This window comes from Hippoglossus hippoglossus, chromosome 5, assembly GCF_009819705.1.
Source record: "Hippoglossus hippoglossus isolate fHipHip1 chromosome 5, fHipHip1.pri, whole genome shotgun sequence".
Taxonomy (NCBI): domain Eukaryota; kingdom Metazoa; phylum Chordata; class Actinopteri; order Pleuronectiformes; family Pleuronectidae; genus Hippoglossus; species Hippoglossus hippoglossus.
In genome coordinates, this window is record NC_047155.1 from 18407912 (window position 1) to 18428132 (window position 20221).

A 20221-nucleotide genomic window follows, 5' to 3' on the forward strand; every position below is an offset into this window, starting at 1 on the left:
GCCTCTGATTACCAACCCTCCCCCCACACACACACACACACACACACACACACATATATCCCTTGTGATTTCTATGTGACCACAACAGAGTCGACACACACAATTTGTTATAGCGTTTAGGAAAACAGGTAGACCACAGAGTGATAGAACATAAATATATCCAACTGTAATTCAATGTGGACATAAATGACTTTATTTAAATGTAGTGAGGGTTGTCTTGTCTGTGCTGCAGAAATGATAATAGTTGGGACTGTTTCGAAGGCAACTGCAGCTGATATATGATAGAGTCTGATAACAGAAATATGGAAATGTTCAGACTGAGGCGCCTTTCATTCCTTACTGAATTCACATGGATGTATTAAAATAAATACAGATCAGTGTGTGTGTGTGTGTGTGTGTGTGTGTGTGTGTGTGTGTGTATGCACTTGCACACATACAAGACTGGGGCGAACAGGGGGTGGAGGGGGAGCTGGTGACATTCCAGCATCTTGGTCACAGTTTTACGCTTTATTTTGCTCAATGCAGATGAGCTTGAGCAAAAGAAAAGAAAATGAAAAGAGGCAGCAAACGTTGGAGATGATGTCTCATGATCTCAGAATACAGATAGCACACTCTGGATCAATGAGTAGTTGTGCTGTTGTTTTTATTACTCGATCTGTAGCTTAGTACACAGTCTCCTTGGTGGCGGGTTAATAAAGCCCCAATTTCAGTTTCCCACTTTTGCAGAGCGTTCAGTTTGAACTGAGTCGTGTCAACGGGCTCATCGGCAGATGACTAAAAAGGAAGTGAACAGGAAATGTGGATAGTCTTGCGGCAACTTGACAGGAAATTATTCTGCAACGGCAGCACACCATTCAGGAGTGCTGATGCCCTTCAGAGGGAAAAGTTCATCAACAGACTGGCTGCACAATGCAGTTTAAAACGTCTGCATACCACGTCCTGAATATTTATGATCTATTAATTAAAATGCAGAAAATGACAATAAATAAATAAAACCTCAACCATCTTAGAAACTATCAAAATGCTCTATTGTTTACCTGTCTGATGATGAGTCACTCAGAAGAGTCATCATCATCGTTTGGAAACCAGGATTAAGAAGTGCATCTTGGCAACCTAACACGACCTTTATTTCCTCCTCGGGACGCTACAATCTGCTGGGGAAGCTCATGAGCCGACAGAGTTTGATTATGCAACAGAGAACAAGCCAGGAACAAAGCACTTAATGCTCCTGTTGCTGTGTTGAAATGTTCTGATTCATGCTTTTTTTTTTTTTATATCAATATTCCTCCATGTTGTTACCATTAACTTTCATGTCACCTGTCCGCGGCCTCCTCCTCCTCCGCAGCAGCAGCAGCAGCAGCAGGGGCAGCAGGGGCACATACAGAGAGTGCTGAGCAATGCTAGACAGGCAGTCTAATAGGTTCAAAGGGCAACCAAAACAATAACAAAACAAAACAAAGCATATAACCAACGAGCCAGCGTGAGGAGGAAGTGATGCACAGCTCAGCATGGCCAACTTGGGCGTGTGGATTGTCACGTTTCCTGTTCGTCTTCCTTCTGTTGACAACTGCTTTCGCTTTGACAGAGTGGTGACAGTAAACCCTTCAACAAGCAAGAGCAAAGAGCAGCTGAATGTGGAGACTAAGTGTAAGGTCTCATGAGGAGATTACAATCCAGCACGGCCCTGTGACCAGTACATAGGACTGTACACACTGTAGGCTACAGTGTGTACATAGGACTGTACACACTGTAGGCTAAAGTCACGCACATTAAAAACAGACACACAGTTTCCTCCCAAAGTCCTGCCATTTTAAAAGGCAACCCCCTGGGGAGGTGTGTAACCCAGACAGAGCCTGCGTGGCAAACTATTAACACACACAGGAAACAGGCGAGACTGGTAGCCTACACAGGACATACGTCCAACAACAAAACACCACCTTTTTTTTTAAAAACTCCCATTTACAGCCTTTGTGTATCAGCTGTGAGAGGCCCCTTCCCCTCCCGTGTGGTTTTGAAGCCAGTGTTTTGGAGTTTACAGCACATTTCTTAGAAACGTCTGTGTTACTGCAAAACCCTGATTTAGATTGTTTGATCAGGTCATCAGCACAGGACAGAAAAGATAAAAGCTCTTCTTTTTTCTCTCTCAGCTGACTCTTAAAGCCCAAAACGCCCTGCGTCATAACCGTCAGAAAAAGGCTCCGGTCATCCACCTGCGGTTCTGAAGGAACACTGAATATTTTGTGCTCTGTCTGTAGAGCTTTTTCCCCCCCATTCAACCTCATTATCTGGAACCACAAATCCATGATACACGCCAGGACTGGAAAATATATATATAATGGCCTCACTGGTGATTCCTCAGGTCATTGTTCTGGCAACACAACTCAAATTAGACAGCGATGGGGAGCCCCTGTGATCACAAGGTCAAAGTGCACATCGGCACTAAACAGATTTGTCTTTGTTTCTATTTATACACAGCACTGGCGGCTGACTTAGCACTTTGGTGCATGACAAGTCATTCGCTGCATATGGGCTGAAATGAGTACGTGGCAGAGCTTTGGAGAGCAGGGGGACAGAGATCAATATGCAAATGGGAAATACAAAATGCTCATAACTCTCATGTCGAGTTGCACCCAAAGTACCAGCATCCACACAAAAGGTGAATTATTGACATTTATCGTATCACAGAGCCAGGCCTAACGTAAAGCAATCAATCTCTGGCAGATGCAGCACTCAACAATAGATCAGCGAGAGGAAGAGGAGGAGGAGGCACCGTCGAGGTGAAACTACATCTCTGACTGACACGTCTTTTACACCAAAAGAGGTGGATACACACAGGTTTTTCAACGTGGTTAAACCCGCTAAACTGGGGTTTGCCTTTCTGTTTTTTCAAGAACGCAGAGGAAACTGAGAAGCTCTCTCACCTCGCTGTCTTGCCAGTGTTGCATTTTGCACGATGGGAAGAAAAGAAAACGCTGTTGCTTGTTGTTATTAAGTTATAAAAAGACAATAAGTACACAAACATTCAGCTATTTCCTGGCAAACACCAGCAAGTTCAATGCGTGTCAAAATGTTGCACAGAAAAAGTGCAGTGTCAGCGTCCAGACAGCCAAAACAGTGGCAAGTTAGGTAAAAGGGAAGAAGAAGAAATGAGTGCTTTTTGACCAGTGGAAAAGAGGCTTGAGAGCGTAATTGTGTGTGTGTGTCGGGTTCTAAAGGGTGAAATGCAGGGGGTCTACTAATCCTTGTAGCCTGTTTGCTAATCTGATCAATAAATGTGGCTGTATAGAGACACAACTGCCAAGCCGGAAGATATTTATATACGACCGCTTCGCAGGGACACACATTACATACGTCTGGTTTGACTTGACTGCAATGCAGAACTATTGAGTGTGTGTGTGTGTGTGTGTGTGTGTGTGTGTGTGTGTGTGTGTGTGTGTGTGTGTGTGTGTGTGTGTGTGTGTGTGTGTGTCCAATCCTTTCCTCAGGCAGTCAGGCCTGGATACAGGATTGTAGGTCATGTCACTGGTTATATGGTCATTGTTGGGGGAAAGCAATGCAGACATTCAGGAAATGGATGCTGGCGACTGTGTGTGTGTGTGTGTCTGTGTGTGTGTGTGTGTGTGTGTGTGTGTGTGTGTGTGTGTGTGTGTGTGTGTGTGTGTGTGTGTGTGTGTGTGTGTGTGTTGGTTGACCCTCATGACAACCTCTAAATGCATGTTCCCACATGCAAACAATCTACTCCTAGACGTGCACTATATGCAGCTGCCTGGGGGAAACACAACATGAGGGCAATTAAACACCACCCTCTCTTATCAGCGTCTGACTTTCTCTGGGGAAAAAAAAAGTGGTCATGGGGAAAACTGTCGGTGCGCAGCAGGAAGTTATCCTTCTCCGTGTGTTTATTTGCGTTCTTCCCACTTCCTGTCAAACACACGGACACATTTGGTGGCACTCACAGGGCATGTAAATACGCACGCATGATGAGACAGTGTGTAATTAGACAAACTCAAACACTGAAGTTCATGCTAATAAAACTGGTCTTTAAATGTGAGTTCAGAAGGTGAAAACACAGAGATACATGGGTTGTGTGCACGGATATCTGTCGACCACTTATTCTCCAGACTTGAATCAATAACTTCAGTTGAGCAGCAGCCACCAGCTGTCTCTCTCTCTCTCTCTCTCTATCTCTTTTTGCTTTTTCTGGCAACACCTCCTGCCCCACTTCCTGTTACAGTTGCCGCTGTGAACCGGCACAAAAGGGATCCTCTCAGCGTCTGAGTGACAAGTCCCTCTCAAACCTCCCCTGGGGTCATCGTGTTGCAAGGTAGGGCCGACCCCCACTCTCAAACCCCCCATCCCCTCCCAGATGAATGGATCCCAAAGAGGAGCCTGGAGGACCTGGAAGGCATCGGGGGGGATGAAGAATTTCACTTTGTTGCAGCTGCTTTACATCTAGCACAATAAGAGAGGAGTTGTAATGTCATTAAGGACACAGTGTGGCCAATAGGGATTCATTAGCTGATGGGGCAGAGTCTGGGAGGTGCGTGCGTTAAAACAACGGTGGGGTCTGCGAGACCACCGCCTCAGCTCTATTACAAGCCTGTAAAATGAGCATGATTACAGACGCAGCCCCGGTCACACTCTGAGCCATGCCCTCCAATTTCATAGGCTGCCACCCAGCAAGTGCCAGCACATGCACTCCCATTTGCACGCTCCCTTTAAATCAGCATTTAGACTTGGCTCGCACAATCGATGCAGACCACTCACATCCCCTCACACGAATCCAAAAATACTAAATAAAGCTGCCGCTGAGCTGCCAGAGCTTTAGGGGTGCATTTCCAACAAAGGCAGAGGAGGACAGAGCCGTGGAGGACATCATCTCTTTGTGCACGATTCCTATGCAGAGGCAGGATTAAAAAAAATAAAATAACAGATTCTAGAAGAGACTCATGCAGGTGGAGGCCTGTGAGAACAACAATAACAGATCAAATTAGTGGGTTTGGAGAGAAACGCCCATTCCCCCACCTTGCACCTGGCTGCAGCTGTCCTTGTCACTAACACCCCCCCCCCCACACACACACACACACACCCTGACTGCTTCACATGCAGACCACACCATGCATCTGTGCAGAACTTGTGCCCCTCCAACACGGGGAGCAGTCATGTGGAGAAAGCGTGGCAGGGACGCATGCTCTGCCCCATCAACACACCGCCCATGTCTTACAGAACAAGGTGGGATCCTCTCCTGTGCAGGGACATGGGTGGGGGGGTGTCTGCTCTGTGGCACTTTGTAGGTGTGAGGGATGCGTTTCATTGCTCGCCAGGAGGCTCGGAGACAATGTGCTCTGCTCGGGTCTGGAGGGAGACTTACCTCAGCGCCACCTTCACAGAGCAGTCGCCCATGCCTGCCATTGTCGCTCTCGGAGGTTGGGGATGTTTCGGCTGGTCTGGGTTTTCCGTGTGCGTGTGAGAGTGCGCGTGTGTGCGTGTGTGCTGGATGTCTCAGGTCAGCGGGAGCAGCCGTCAGGACCTGCCGGCGATGAGCTGCCTCATCCGGACTCCTGCTGTCGTCTTCTTCTTCTCCTCCTCTGCTGCAGCGCTCATCTCTGTCTCCCCGCTGTCTGCTACCTCGCAGTGTTTCAAACCCTCTGCTTCTTCTTCTTCTTCTCTTCTTCTCTTCTTCCTCTGGTGTGACCGTGCAGCCGCTACATCCTGTGTGAAGAGTGCGAGCAGCTCAGACCTCAGCTCAGCTCTGACAGACGCGTTCACGCTCAATGAGCCCACACTGGAGGGAGGGACGTTGCCTTCACGGGCCGTCGGAAATACTGGAATCACTGTACAGGCTTGTCTGGCACAGAGCGGTCCGTCGTCTCAGCGGAAGATCGGTGGTTCGATCCCGGTCTCCCATTTGCATGCTGAAGTGTCCTGGCAAGATACTGAACCCTGAATTGCCCGTAATATAAAAAAGGGCTGCCCATAGCTGCACTGCGTGAAAGGGTGAATGGCAATAAACTGTACTAAAGCGCTTTGAGTGGTCATCAAGACTAGATACTATATTAATACAGACAATTTACCATTTTAGTCTTAATATAATATTTGTGGCTGATAGGTAATGTCTTAAACCTCCTCCTCTCAAAGATGGTTTATCCAGTTTGACATAGATGGCTTCTTTCACTCCTCTTTCAAACCACCTGTCTTCCCTGGCCAAAATGTCACAGAAAGAGTCAATATAATATAATGGTATTTTTCAGATTCACATTTGGTCACCGTGACCTTTGACCACTAACATCTAATCCAAGTGATCCAAGTGTAACCCAAGTGTCTAAGTGACAAGTGGTCAAACTGAAGAAATTCCCTAAAGGCAGACTTGAGATAACATGTTCAAAAGGGCAAAAACATGTTTTTTGAGGCCATGCGACCATGATCCTAAATCAGATCAGGTCGTCCTCGATTCCAACTGAATGTTTGTACCATATTTGAAGATATTTCATAAAGGTATTCTTGAGATATTGTGTTCGCAAGAATTAGATTAGACAAACACATGGACGGACAAACAAACAGACGAACGGACAGCACGAAAACATAATGCCTCCAGCAACTGAATATTGCTGGCAGAGAGGCACAAAAAGGGTGTGTTCAGCTGTTGAGTTAGGATTCCATACAAATGAAAAAAAAAATATGAATCCATATAGGTATAGAAAGACCGGAATGAAAGAATTATTAATAACCATTCCATAAAGATTAACTTGAAATCTCACTCCTATAAGTATGGATGACTTGAGACGTATAAAAACAACAACAATAGTCAAAAGTGATGCAACAAACTCAGATATCCTGACTTTTGGTCTGCAATGCAAGTCCTGCTCCACAGACACTGGATCCCACATTTACCACAAACTTCTTCATACCATCAAAACTTTCCAAACCCCAAAAACGTTCCATTAAGTATCTTGAGCTCAGTCCATGGCATCATGTTTTTTTCCAACCCCAGAAAGCCTCCTTCAGAGTAGTTCTTCTCCTGACTGAACTTGTGCATAAAATCAGAGCAGTGCCCCTCCACGATACACCAAAACTATAAGGCAAAAAAACTCTCTTACCAGTAAGTAGTGCATTCTCAATCTTACTTAGGTAGAAGTACTGGAGTAACTGAAGTAATATTAGCAATAAGTCAAAGTATCAAAAGAAAACACGGGGGTTTCGATAAAAACTCATTTCATAGCAGAATGGCACCTCTCAGTGATACATTGTCATCTTGTATCACTGGAATATTGTCGCATTTTATTATGCATTTTAATGTTATAGTTTGAAAAGGTAGAGCGAATTCAACTGTTTTTAATGAAGGTTAATCTAAAGCAGTGTCCATCACTCCATTCATCCATCTTTTTTCTATACCATTTATCCTGTAAGGGTCAGCTGGAGCCAATCCCAGCTGACATTGGGCGAAAGGTGGTCAGCCTGTCACAGGGCCTCTACAACAAAGTGTTGTAATTCATAACCTTTCACTGGTTTCTATCTGAAATGGTTTATATGTAACAAGAAAGTATGGATGTTGTTTTTCCTTACTAACTCTTTCTATGACATTTTGGCCAGGGAAGACAGATGGTTTGAAAGAGGAGGAATAGAAGACATCTACGTCAAACTTGAAAAACCCTCTCTAACAGTGGAGGAGGTTTAAGACACTACCTATCAGCCACATACAACACAGTCTTGACCTCCATCCCCAAGAAGTTTCACTACAATTCCCACCTTAGGACACATGACTCACAGGGGGCGGATGTATACGACCCACAACGACCCACAAATAACTCCCAAAGAAACCAACAGCATGGTGGGTCAGGCCTCTCAGGTAACCTCAATGACTCCTAATAACCCTATGAGTTAGATACCTGGGACTCCCGCTGTCAGTTAGAACTGAAGAAGCCTCTTGGATGAGATGTGAACCGTCTTAAAGAAACTCAACTAAGTCCAGTTGACCTGTTTTTAACACTTGGATAAAGTCTTTCTATGATTAAAAAAATAATCGACTCCTGAAAGCGGCCCCTGAAAGCAGCATACGCGCATTTAACTGACAGCCACTACGGCCAATTACAGACTTAGCACCGCCTTCCTTGTACACAAGAGACCAATCAGAGGGCTCTGTAGGCCTATGCGGCTCCGCCCACAGACACACCCACGGCAGGCAGTAAAGATACAAACCTGCAGTACATTGACAGCCAGAGGCAAATCTGAGGTCAGTTAAACTGCCATAAACACAGGCAGACTTTCCCAGGATGGGGAGGAGGGGCCGCCTCTTTAAACACCTCCAGGTCAAAGGTCACAACTCACCGAGGTTCTAATGTTCAGAAGATGTGGCTGATTCGCTCTGGTGTGGGCGGGGAGTTGAACCCAGCTCACTTCCCTCTCCTGCTGAGTCAGTTCTGCAAAAAGAGAAACTGGAGTCCTTTCTCTTATTTGTCCACTCTGTGTCCTCCAAGGTTCCTGTTGGCCTACTTAAAATGATCTATACACGGTGTTCCACATATCCAATACCACTGCAGTTTCAGCGAAGTTGTATAAGTAATATATTGCCAGATCAAAAATCTTCATTCTCCCTTTTATCCATGACTCATGTTACCATGTGAGCACATACAAACAGACAAAGTTTGCCAGTGACACACATGTCCCACAATATAACACAAACATGGTTCAGTGAACTCCAGATCACAAAGATGGACGACAGGTCGGACAGTAATGATCAATGGATAGAGCCGATACATGCTCTCCACCAATCTGAGTCATTCTCAGCTGCAAACATGACGTTTCACCCTGTTTTTATTGTGTCAAATAACTAATTAAAATCAAACTTACCAGAAACATGAACACTTGAACATACATCAGAGCGATAAGAAACTATTTATGAGAAAAATGTTTATGTGTACCTTTTGACTTAATAATTTTGTCCATGTCCCATCGACTAACATGGAGGAGGTGGGGTTTATGACCTACACTGCAGACAGCCACCAGGTAACGATCAAGCCACTTTGGCTTCACTTCATGTCGACCATCTTTACATACAGTCTACTATTCAGACACATACAGCTGTTTATGGTGCTGGCAGCATTATTACTGTATATTATAATCAGACTGAACATATAGAAGCCCTCACTTTCTTCTGTGTGGTGGTTTCGACAAACAGGTTTTTGTCTGGATACAGAAAATATGCTCCTGCAAAGTCAGCGACAACAATCACTTCATGTTACGAAACACAGTCTGCCAATGGTTGCACGAATTCTAAACCCAGAGCTTATGACTCTGAGCACCGGTGTGTGTGTGTGTGTGTGTGTGTGTGTGTGTTACACTTATTCACAACAGTAAACCAACAAACCTCATCTATGAGAATGTATGGTGGGAATACAAACAAGACAACAGCTGCGACAGACAGTTTATACAGACGGACAGACAGACATTTAATAAGAGACGTGATTTTCTTTCAGTGGTGTTTTTGATTAAAAAAAACAACAATATTGAATGACCACTATCAGACCAAACATCCAACACGTGGGGACTGAAAATGTCAGGATAAAAGCCTTTTGCCATCATGGAGACTGGGGAGAAAAGACATGACATCAATTGGGTTTTTATTGGAAATTATTTCACCCCTAAATCAATTTTCACATTGACTTTTCCCCAGTTTATATAAAAGTGTTACACAAGATGATAAAAGGACCATTTAATGTGTTTTCTATAGCAGTTTTATTTGTTTCACTCCTCATGTGATTGCTATTGCTCAGACACAACAAACGCTCACACTCATATAAGCACCAACATCATATATGCACATGTTTTGCTTTAATCCTGAAATTATTATAATTGTTGATTTGTTTTTTTAATACATATTCTATTAGTTTGTTGTCATTCATAGGTTGTCATAAAATCCGGGCGCTGATTGTGTGCATGCGTACGAGCTTGTGTCAGTGACCAGAGGACCAGGTGGCGATGTTAGTGCTGCAGAGGCGACGTTCCCTGGGATCAGGGCTGGATTCCACAAAAGATTATGATTCAGTTCTGAGGATAAAGCTGAAATCCTCCCAGATCTGCTGGGAAACAGCCACCGGGCACTGACACACACAAACAACAGTGGCACACACACAAATCAAACACTGGATTTATTTTGTCTGGCAAACTTCTCAGGCCATGTCACATGAACTGTTGCATAATGAGGCTGTTTCTGAGCATATGTTAAGAACATTTCATTCCTCTTCAGGTATGTTTACGGTTTTCCAAATCCCCTCTTTGCTATTTTGCGCCCCTGCGCCCCTGTGTCCCACCCCCTTCCCTGAGCACTTTGTCATGTAAAAAAGTCTATTTCATAACCACACTGTGTGGGATATAAAATCCTGCAGATATTTATATATTGCAGTAGGCCAACTGTAGTATAATCCCTTTATTTGGGGCCACACAGTGAAAATAACTGCATTAGAGGCATTCACATACAAACACTCCACAAACAGGGATTTTGACACTTTACTTCTTCCAGCAACACACACACACACACACACAAACACACACACACACGAGCAGCTATCATTGTTAGGACTTGACTTCATTGTTAGGACTTGACTTCTATGTGTTGACTTCTATTCATTGTGAACAGCCTGACCAAAACCTTATCCCCAACCTCAACCACGACCAACTCATGCCTAACTCTAACCTTAACCTAACCACAACTCATGTCTGACCTCTAACCTCAACCAGGACCTCAGAAATGATGTTTTGCGTCATTAGGACCAGGCATGGGTCCTCATCAGGTCTACTGGTCCTCATCAGGTCTACTGGTCCTCATCAGGTCGACTGGTCCTCTTAAGGTCAGGGTTTTTGTTGGGAAAGGTCCTAAAAAGGTGACAAAAATGAACACGTACACACACACTTAAATGCACATAAAGTTATTTCATAATGGTCCTTATTTCTGCAGCATGTGCTCATATTCCTTTGCTGCAATAGTTTTCTTGCCACACTGATAGAGAATCTAGTACTAATACTGATAATGGGCCAAACCAAACATCACCCACTGCCAAACACATCAAAAATTATATAGGCTGTTGGATAATGTGTAAACCCCACATATCAGCCTTGTGAAAATTAAGCAAAAACCAAAAGATGCATTTTACATCAATGAAATCCGATGTTCTATTTCACTTCTCCATCCTAAGCACCACTCCTTCAGTGGAGAAAAGGGAGAAGTGAGTCGGAGCGTGTGAGATGGGGAGATGAAGCTGCACCCAATAATGTATTCGCCATCCTTATTCTTTGATGTGTCTCTAATCCCTCACATGCGTTTTCCAGCTATATTTGGCTTTGAAACCCCGTAAACTAATCCTCCATTCTTCACCGTAACAAAACTGTCTGAATTGGCCACGATTACGCAAGCACACCATTTGACGTCTCACTTGCTGCCAGAGGAAGAGGTGCAGCGCCAGAAAACGATAGAAGTCAGGCAGTTGAATCCTACACAGTTGTGTCACGTTTAATTTTGCTTCCATCCATTTCCCTCACAATGAGATTGTAACGTGACTGGATCCAATACGTGAGCATGGATGTTTGATGGTGTGTTTTTGCATGCGTGGGACAGAGGAGCTGTGCTTGGGATTTATGTGTGTCAGCTGCGGTGACATTCAGCAGAGCAGGTTGTCACCACGTCTTGGGAGGAGTGGACCCCCTCCCCACAGTGCGTTGTCCCCTCAGCCCTGCAGAGCTCTCACTGTCGGCTGAGTGACATTAGGAAATTACACATTTTGATTCTTGATATTGACACCACGGTGGCGGTTCGGGACGGCATGGTGGTACAGTGGTTAGCCCTGTTGTCTCACAGCAAGAATGTTCTTGGTTTGAACACCAATTTTTGGAGTTTGCATGTTCTCCCCATTTGTGCTTGGGGGGGGGGGGGTTCTGCAGGTGCTACAGCTTCCTCCCACAGTCCAAAGACATGCAGATTGGTTAAGTTAATAGGAGACTCTAAAGTGACTGTAGATGTGAATGGTGCGACTATTTAGCGGTAAAGATAAGGGACAGCTGGCGATATATATAATGATGCTTTCATGCATTCAAAGTTTTGAAAACAGCTTGTGTGACACTGTCTGAAGGTTAACGAAAATAAATATCAACATATCAGCACCTCTAACGCTCTCTAATGAACGTGTAACCATCTCTGTGAGGTTGCCAGGCAACCAGAGGGTCAAATCATGAAATAGCCCCTGGAAAAATCCCTAAATGTCGGTTGAATGCTCCAGGTTTTTGCGCAGGCCTCATGTGATGTCACTTTGAGGAAGTGTATCAGAATTATCTCGGCCCCATCTAGGACCAAGAAACTTTTCCACCTGCAGTTGTTCCCCCATTGGCAATCTTCTCCTTTAAAAACTGTTTAACTGTATTACAACATCAAACTGATGACATGTCTGTCAATGTATCAATATATCAATGTATCTCTCAGGTCTCACTGTGATGTGTTTAGAAAAAGCAATGTGCTGCGCTCTAAGGTTGAATGTATGTCTGGAAGAAGTACTGATCAAACACTGTATGTAGTTACTCACAGATCACTAGTCACTGAGGAGTATAACGGTCCTGAGTGATCAGTAACGTGTCATGAACATGAGCCACTCTACAGCAGACCTACACTCCAGCTTCCATCCCAGGGCAAAACGCTGACCCACATTTTTCCCACATCTTCACCCAGGCTCTGATGCTTCCTGCTGGGCAGTGACCGGGCGGTGGCTGGGCCGGAGGCCGGAGGGTGGAGGGCGGCTCATAGTGACTGCTGCAGCCTCAGGGCTGTTTGAGGGAGGTAGTGACTGTGTGTGTGTGTGTGTGTGTGTGTGTGTGTGTGTGTGTGTGTGTGTGTGTGTGTGCGTGTGTGAGTGTGTGTGAGAGAGAGAGAGAGAGAGAGAGAGAGAGAGAGAGAGAGAGAGAGAATGGACAAGGACTGGTTGTTACTTAGCCCTCTGCCCCCAGCCCATTGCATGCTTTTACTTACACACACACACACATTCACAAAAGGCTAATAGAGTCCATCTGTGTCAGCTGACAAAAGAGGAGGTAGAAACTTCCCCACAGCTTCAGGAACAAGCTGCACTGACTTCTCTACAGGGGCTGGAAGGAAACAAAGTAAATGGTCAATAGAATTTAGGTTCTTTTCCAGTCTTATTGACCATTCAAAGCGCTTGAAAGTACAAGTTGCATTCACCCATTAACCCACCATTCATACTTGACAGAGCTGCAATTTGAGGTTCAGTATCTCCCAGGACACTGCATACTGGAGGAGCTGGGGATCGAACCACCGACCCTCCCCTGTGGTCAGTGGATGACCCTCCTGCAGCCCCAGAGAGCAGTCACATGGTATTGTGTTTTAAATATAACAGATAACACTTTTGTATTCACACGTAACTGAAAAGTTTGGCATCAGTCCTGTGCTCATGTAAAGTGAACCAGGTTGGATCATACAACCCATTAAACCTATGTGAAAGAGGATGTTTGTCACAATGCACATTGGTAAAAATAAACGTTTGGTTTTCAGGGTGAATCCCACTTCCTGAAATAGATCCAGCTGTGATTGAAGTGGTTCATGAAAGTAAGATTACCAGCTAGTTTGACTGACTCGCCATAGCAGTGGTGTGTCATTAAATGAGTGTAAGTACCTAATTTGTATTTCTGTGATCTTACCCTGTCACCTACCCTCTCCTCTCACTAAGGGCATCCAGCGCCTTGTTTCTATGGTAACAGCACTCTGAAGGAGGCAGACAGAAAGGGACAGGAAGAGATGCTGAAATGGCAGAAAAGCCTCTTTGTGCTCTCTGAGGCTTGGCCTAAAGAGGGTATAACGGGTTAATTGTGCGCGCACACACACACACACACACACACACACTTCCACCTTATGCACAATCTAAGATAAGGAGCATCGTCAGACTCCTGACTTTCCCCTTGAAGCAATAAGTGCTATTTAGATAAGTTTTGCTAGGACAGGCCTTTTATAGATTGGTGAATTCAATAGGTTACAGCTTCTGTATGTGTCTGTCTAGTAAAATAGATTATATCTCGACGATATCTACTCTATGAAAATAATTCCATGTCAGTGAGGTGTTGCTCATGATTTACTGTTTGGGACCAAGAGAGCTTTGACTAACATGATAGATCACATTATGTATTCATAGAGCAGATGCAGGCATTTGCACATACAAAAACAGCCACACACATACCCAAAACACACACACACACACACATGCACACAAATCTCACTCAATTCTGCATCTGAAAATTGGATTGCCACTCCCAGATAACTTGATTATAAAGAGCCTCCCTCTCACTCTGGGCCAGTATCACTTAATAAAGCTGAGTGCATCGACACGCTTGTGCCCACACTCAATCACACAAAGACACATGTAAACATACACACACAATTCACTGCAGATCTATATATCAACCTTCCAAATGTACAAGTCTCACTAAAGGATCAGCAGGAATGAATATTAACTGGAACTGAAGAGAGAGCAAACATCACAGAATCGGAATTCTAGGTCAAAACTCAGGCTCAAAGAAACCATTCAGTCAGGTCTTTTGTGCAGGTAGGTGCTGGTTTATTAGCATGTGAACGCTAACAAAAGGCCACATGTCAGCATGAGGTCTGTGAAAGTCAATACATTCATGTGCTGTTACAGCACAGCAGAATGTGGGACAGAACAGAGATCAAAACCACAGAGAAACACTGGTATGATGGGAGGTAGGATATTAGATCATTGGACAATTTCCCATTTGTTGTAGAAATGCATTACAAGCCACACAAGACTGTAAAAGAGCAACACACACATGACTTTTGGCAAAACATTAAATGTTGTTTAACCTAGACAAGTTTGTGAAGAGATTGTGGGGATGGCTGCCTCTGTAAGAGCTGCAGATACACTGTGGTGCTGCCTGGAGTTGGCATGAAAAAGCAGTTGAGTTGGAAAAAATGTAAAGGGATGAAGATTGTTAACTGTTACGGTGTCAAGAATCAAATTAGTTCTTTAATGTAAAAAGTTTGTGAATGTGTCATAATATTTTGTGTGGAGAGTGTTGAATAGTCCACCCACCCTTAAGCTGCCTCTGATTTGCCAATCGCTTCAGTCTGCCCACTGCTAGCATAAGCCTAGATTTGATAATATCTGCTGTATCTTTTTTCATTTGATATAAATGTTCAGTTCAATTCAAAACGTTGGTATTCCACTAAATGATGTCAAAAAAACATCTGTCCTGTCAGTGGAGGTAGGAGATTTAAATCCTTCCAGTTTTCTTCGGATTTATGATCAAATCCGATTTTATTTGTGTAGCCCATATTCACAAATCCCAGATTGGCTCACAGGGTTTAACAATCTGTACAAAGTGTGACATCATCTGTCCTAAAGCCCTCAACTCTATAGGGTGAGGACAAAATAGCAAAAAAATATAAACTGGGGGAAAAGATCCCAGGACAGACAGAAGTGCAATAGAACACATCAACAAAATACAAGTATTTACAACAGTCATTAGAGAAGACAGTGTCGAACATGGATGGAGAGGTACGTTTAATTGTTTAAAACACTTTTTCACTTTGTCTCAGGATGTGTTACCAAAAAACATAAGAACAGACTTAAACAGCTTGAGATGTGTTTGAGTGATTTCAGGCAAAGTGAGGAACCAGTGGTGTGAATGCCTCTGATATGATGGACTGCAGCTCTGTAGCGCCATCTAGTGTTTAAGAGCAGAACATGCAGGTGAGTTACTCTGATAATGGAGGGTCTCCTCATCTCTGGAAAAGTAAAGACCCAGAGCAGATCCTTGTTCACCTCAAGGAATCATAGGCACAGATAAGAATTCAGACTATTAATGGAGAGATTTGATAACAACATCTGCATTTGTATGATCACAGTCTTTACTCTTGACTAGGTGGATTGACAATACTTGGTGTAGCTGTTCCGGTTCATATTTGTCAAAGATTCCCTTTAGCATCAGTGTAATGTATTGGTGCATTTAATTTGAATCACAATATAAAAAAAGAAAAAAGAAAGTGATGGAGTAACCTATGCCATTAAAAGTGAGAGTGGAGTAGACTGGGTTGCCATCTGCTCCGGCCCCATCCTGTGTCACTCTATTCTTCAGATCCTTTAACCATTAATCATTCATCATCTCTGTCCTCCCCTGGAGAGGAGACACTCAGCTGACACAGAGGGGACACATCCACACATGGAACACTCAGCAACACACTGGATCCATCTGGAGAGACTTCAGTCCCACACGATCCATCCCTGTGACATGTGGAACAACACGACAAGGGGAAAGTGAAGAGTGTCAGTGTTGGATCCATCCCGCCTCTTTTACGCACCATGCTCCCCGCAGTGGAGGCGGCCAAGATCTACCACACCAACTACGTGCGTAACTCGCGCGCCATGGGCGTGCTGTGGACGGTGTTCACCATCACCTTCGCCGTCATCACCGTGGTGGTGTTCATCCAGCCGTACTGGATCGGGGACAGCGTGAACACGCCGCAGGCCGGGTACTTCGGCCTCTTCCACTACTGCATCGGGAACGCGCTCACCTCGGAGCTCACGTGCAAAGGGAGCGCGCTGGACTTCGGCTCCATCCCGTCCGGCGCCTTCAAGACGGCCATGTTCTTCGTGGGCATCTCCATGCTGCTGGTGGTGGGCAGCATCGTCTGCTTCAGCCTCTTCTTCTTCTGCAACGCGGGCAGCGTGTACAAGATCTGCGCCTGGATGCAGCTGGCCTCCAGTGAGCGGCACCACAGTCTGTACATGTATAGTGTTATGAGATAGATATGCCGTCAAAAGTTTCTATGATTCTCACATAAAAACATGTCGCACATCATTGCCTCTTAAATAACGTTATCAACACCATGTAGTGCATTATAATAAGACCATTTTATTTAAAATTCAAGATTGTAAAAACACACAATCTTTGTGTGTTCATAAACAACAATCAAGAGAATAGTTAAAAATCTAACAGAGGACTATCTCATACCTCAGTAGTTTGTATTTTGTTCTTATTTAGTTTACACCAAAAACTTTGAACACAAACAAACTTTAGTTTCTGAGTCCAAGATGAACAATTTATTCACATTAGTTTGAAGAAAAAGACAATCAAATATTGTGCAAATGTAAGTATGTATAAATGGTACTTTTGTTACAAGTTAATGTTTAGTAAAGAAAACGGTGTAAAAGTGACCACAGCTGTTAAAAGTTGAGTGGAAAGAACAAGTTATTATAACCCATCCTCTGGAATGTTGTCAAGTTGAAGTAAGAAGTTGCACCAAACTGAAACACTCATGGAAAGTGTGACAGTACTGCACTGAGAGGATATCTAAGAAAGGCCATGTAACTGAAGCTGTAATACTGTAGATTATCCAGCATCATTTCAGTTGTTGCCTTCAACACCGAGTCTGAGGTGAAACCTGATTCTGAAACATGATGCAGGATGTAAACAGATGTAGTTGGAAGAGAAACAAGCCTGTAACAAACAACCAGGTTAACCTGGAGGAGTGCTGTTACACCTGCTGTGTGTGTGTGTGTGTGTGTGTGTGTGTGTGTGTGTGTGTGTGTGTGTGTGTGTGGGGGGGGGGGGGGGGGGGGGGGGGGGGGGTGTTAGATCTTGAGGACATGTTTGCAAAGTGAGGACATATAAGAAACCTACAGGAATGTCAGATAAAGTTCAGGTCTGATGTCCTATGTCAGAGCTTGTTTTAGATTGAAAGTACAGACGTTGAGGGTTTGACACATTTTCAGTGTCTTTTCCTGGGAGTGGTTGAAGTTCTTCTGGAAACGTGTTGGTTCACGTATCTGTTCAGTACAAAAGCAGAATCCTGCTGTGTCATCGTTTAACTTCCCAAAGCGTTGGTAAGCTGAGGAGAAACTGAGAAAGTGAGTGTGAGAACTTTAAGTGGGTGAATGAGGCTCAGAAAGTGAAAGTGAGTGTGTGGGTGTGTGGGTGTGTGTGCTACAACACATGGCCGCCTTTCTGTCTGCAGAGTCAATAATGGATGAACACATTCCTCTTTCTGCAACTGAGATGTTCTAGAGTTGCTAAGCAACACCTCACCTGTGTGTGTGTGTGTGTGTGTAGCTGAATGAGTGTAGTGCATACATTTACTTTCTCTGGAGGCAAGTTTTGTTGATTTAGCTCTGGAGGAGGAGAAGGTGGTTTGTGATATTTCCCATCAACATCACCCAGTCATGCTCCATGCATCCACCCATACCACTTGTCCTTTGAGGGTTGCAGGGGGTGATGATATCAAAATAATGTTTTCTGCAGGTCTCCCTCATTTAAATCCTTGAATGTTTGTATATAAAACTCATTCAACAACTAGTAAATGTTCAAACGAATGTCTGTTGATGGAAGTAACATATTTTAAACCCAAACCCAAAAACCTTGACCAACCCGTGCCTCCCTCCCTCTCAGGTACATGCATGGTGATTGGATGCATGATCTATCCTGACGGCTGGGACTCGGAGGCGGTGAAGCGAATGTGCGGCCAGCGGACCGACAAATACACCTTGGGCAACTGCACGGTGCGCTGGGCGTACATCCTGGCCATCATCAGCATCATGGACTCGCTTGCCCTCTCCTTCCTGGCCTTCAGCCTGGGCAACAGGCAGGACAAGCTGCTGCCCGAGGACTTCCAGGTGGAGGGGAAAGGTACGGACCGGGCGAAGGGAGGCTGGAGATACAGCGGGGTGGAGGATACAGGGTGGATTAGGATTTTTAGACAAAGATGCAAGAGGAAGGTAATAATTGGACTCCAGGGAGTTAGCGAGTGGAAAGGTTTAAGGTTTCAGAGAAGGCGGTGTGAGAGTTAACTGGGGACATGGAAAAAGGGGCTGGACAGCCTTGAACCTCTAAGGACCTCTGTGAAAGTACTGAATCATGGAGGTCTGAAGTTCAGTCTTAGTTTAGCACTCAGTGGGAACATTATTTTATTAGGGTTAAGTCTATACAAAACAAGGTCTGTTTTGTAGACCCGTTTCTAATAGTGTTAGTATTAAGTCAAAAATTGACATTGAATCCTGCTCATTAAGTCAGTCAGTTTGTCGTGAGACGTCAAAAACCTTCAACATTTGTGTTGATATCGATCATGGTTTTTTAGCTTGAACAATATTTGTGATTCACTGACTCCTGTGAAATTTGCTCCAGATATTCACAGCCCCTTGAGGACAAATTAAATTCTGAAGACTGACAATCCTCTGACTCTTCCTGCATCACAAGCTGTTTTTCGTGCATTCATTGAAATGTCTCAGCATGTATTTGATGGAATGGCACCACACCAGTACCACAATAGCCTTGTTTCCTTGGTGATGTACTCAAATGACTTAATAATCATCTTGCTTTCCCACAATGTTAACATTTGTTTTAATTTGAATAGAAGCAACTATCAGATTAGTTGCTGTGAAATGTTACAAACAACCATGGCCCCAGAAGATAATTTGGAGAAACCCCCTCCATCATGTTAACTTTCAATACTAAAGTCCTAGTCTTGTAATGTGTAAATTAGGCAGGTGCACAGTACATGTTGAAAACCCTGCTGGGCTCCAGATATTTTAAATGCATGTCATTGTGTGAACTGATGATTTCACTTTATCTTTTCTCTCCACCACAGATAATGCATAGACGAAGAGACCACCGACGAGACAGAAACTGCTGACTCGGGATTCAAAAGTCTTTTGATCGTTTTTTAAAACTCAAAATGTGTCAATTTTGTTCTCAACAGTTTGTCAACAGACATTTTAAATCATGATCAGTCACCGGCTTCCTCTTGCTCCAGCTTCACATTATCTATATGGCTTTTTAAAAAGGTAAAAATATTTCACATATTCAATGTGCGAATATGTCAACGGAGCTTCCAGTTATAAATTATAAATATAAAGCTGCTCCTGACTATTGAATTCATTATTTTCATTCATGTGGCTTTTTCTGAGACGTCATTTGAAATGCGAGAATGAACATGCTAATTGTCATTTATAACCATTAATCTGAACATGTTTCATTTTTCAATGACTTCACAAACATCCCATGTTTTGATGGGACATGTTTCCAAAAACATGTTTCAACACATCTTTAAAATAAACTTTTTATCACAATATGACTATTGCTTAATGTTGTTTTCCTCTCTCCCAAGCAATAACCTGGTAATTCTGATGGTGCTGAAAATAAAAATAAGCTGTGTTAAACATCT

General features: G+C 43.9%; 2 protein-coding genes across 6 annotated transcripts in view; one reads left to right on the forward strand and one right to left on the reverse strand.

Annotated features, from left to right (window-relative positions):
• The window catches only part of kif21b (kinesin family member 21B), a 59679-nt gene extending 53911 nt beyond the window's left edge, over positions 1–5768 (reverse strand). For all 5 annotated transcript variants that reach the window (XM_034585272.1, XM_034585275.1, XM_034585273.1 and 2 more), the window contains exon 1: positions 5372–5768. In XM_034585272.1, coding sequence (XP_034441163.1) covers positions 5372–5412 — 41 coding nt within the window. In that variant the 5' untranslated portion in view covers positions 5413–5768. The remainder of the gene's footprint in view (positions 1–5371) is intronic.
• Positions 5769–16188: 10420 nt separating this feature from the next.
• lhfpl5a (LHFPL tetraspan subfamily member 5a) lies at positions 16189–19720 on the forward strand. Its single transcript, XM_034585597.1, has 3 exons — positions 16189–16767; positions 18451–18687; positions 19646–19720. The coding sequence occupies exons 1-3, from the start codon at positions 16365–16367 to the stop codon at positions 19654–19656; spliced, it is 651 nt and encodes a 216-aa protein (XP_034441488.1). The 5' UTR covers positions 16189–16364; the 3' UTR covers positions 19657–19720.
• Positions 19721–20221: the final 501 nt, after the last annotated feature.

Coding starts and splice junctions, on each gene's coding strand:
- lhfpl5a (XM_034585597.1), top strand. CDS start 16,365: ATGCTCCCCGCAGTGGAGGCGGCCAAGATCTACCACACCAACTACGTG. Junction 16,768..18,450: donor CTGGATGCAGCTGGCCTCCA/GTGAGCGGCACC, acceptor CCTCCCTCTCAG/GTACATGCATGGTGATTGGA.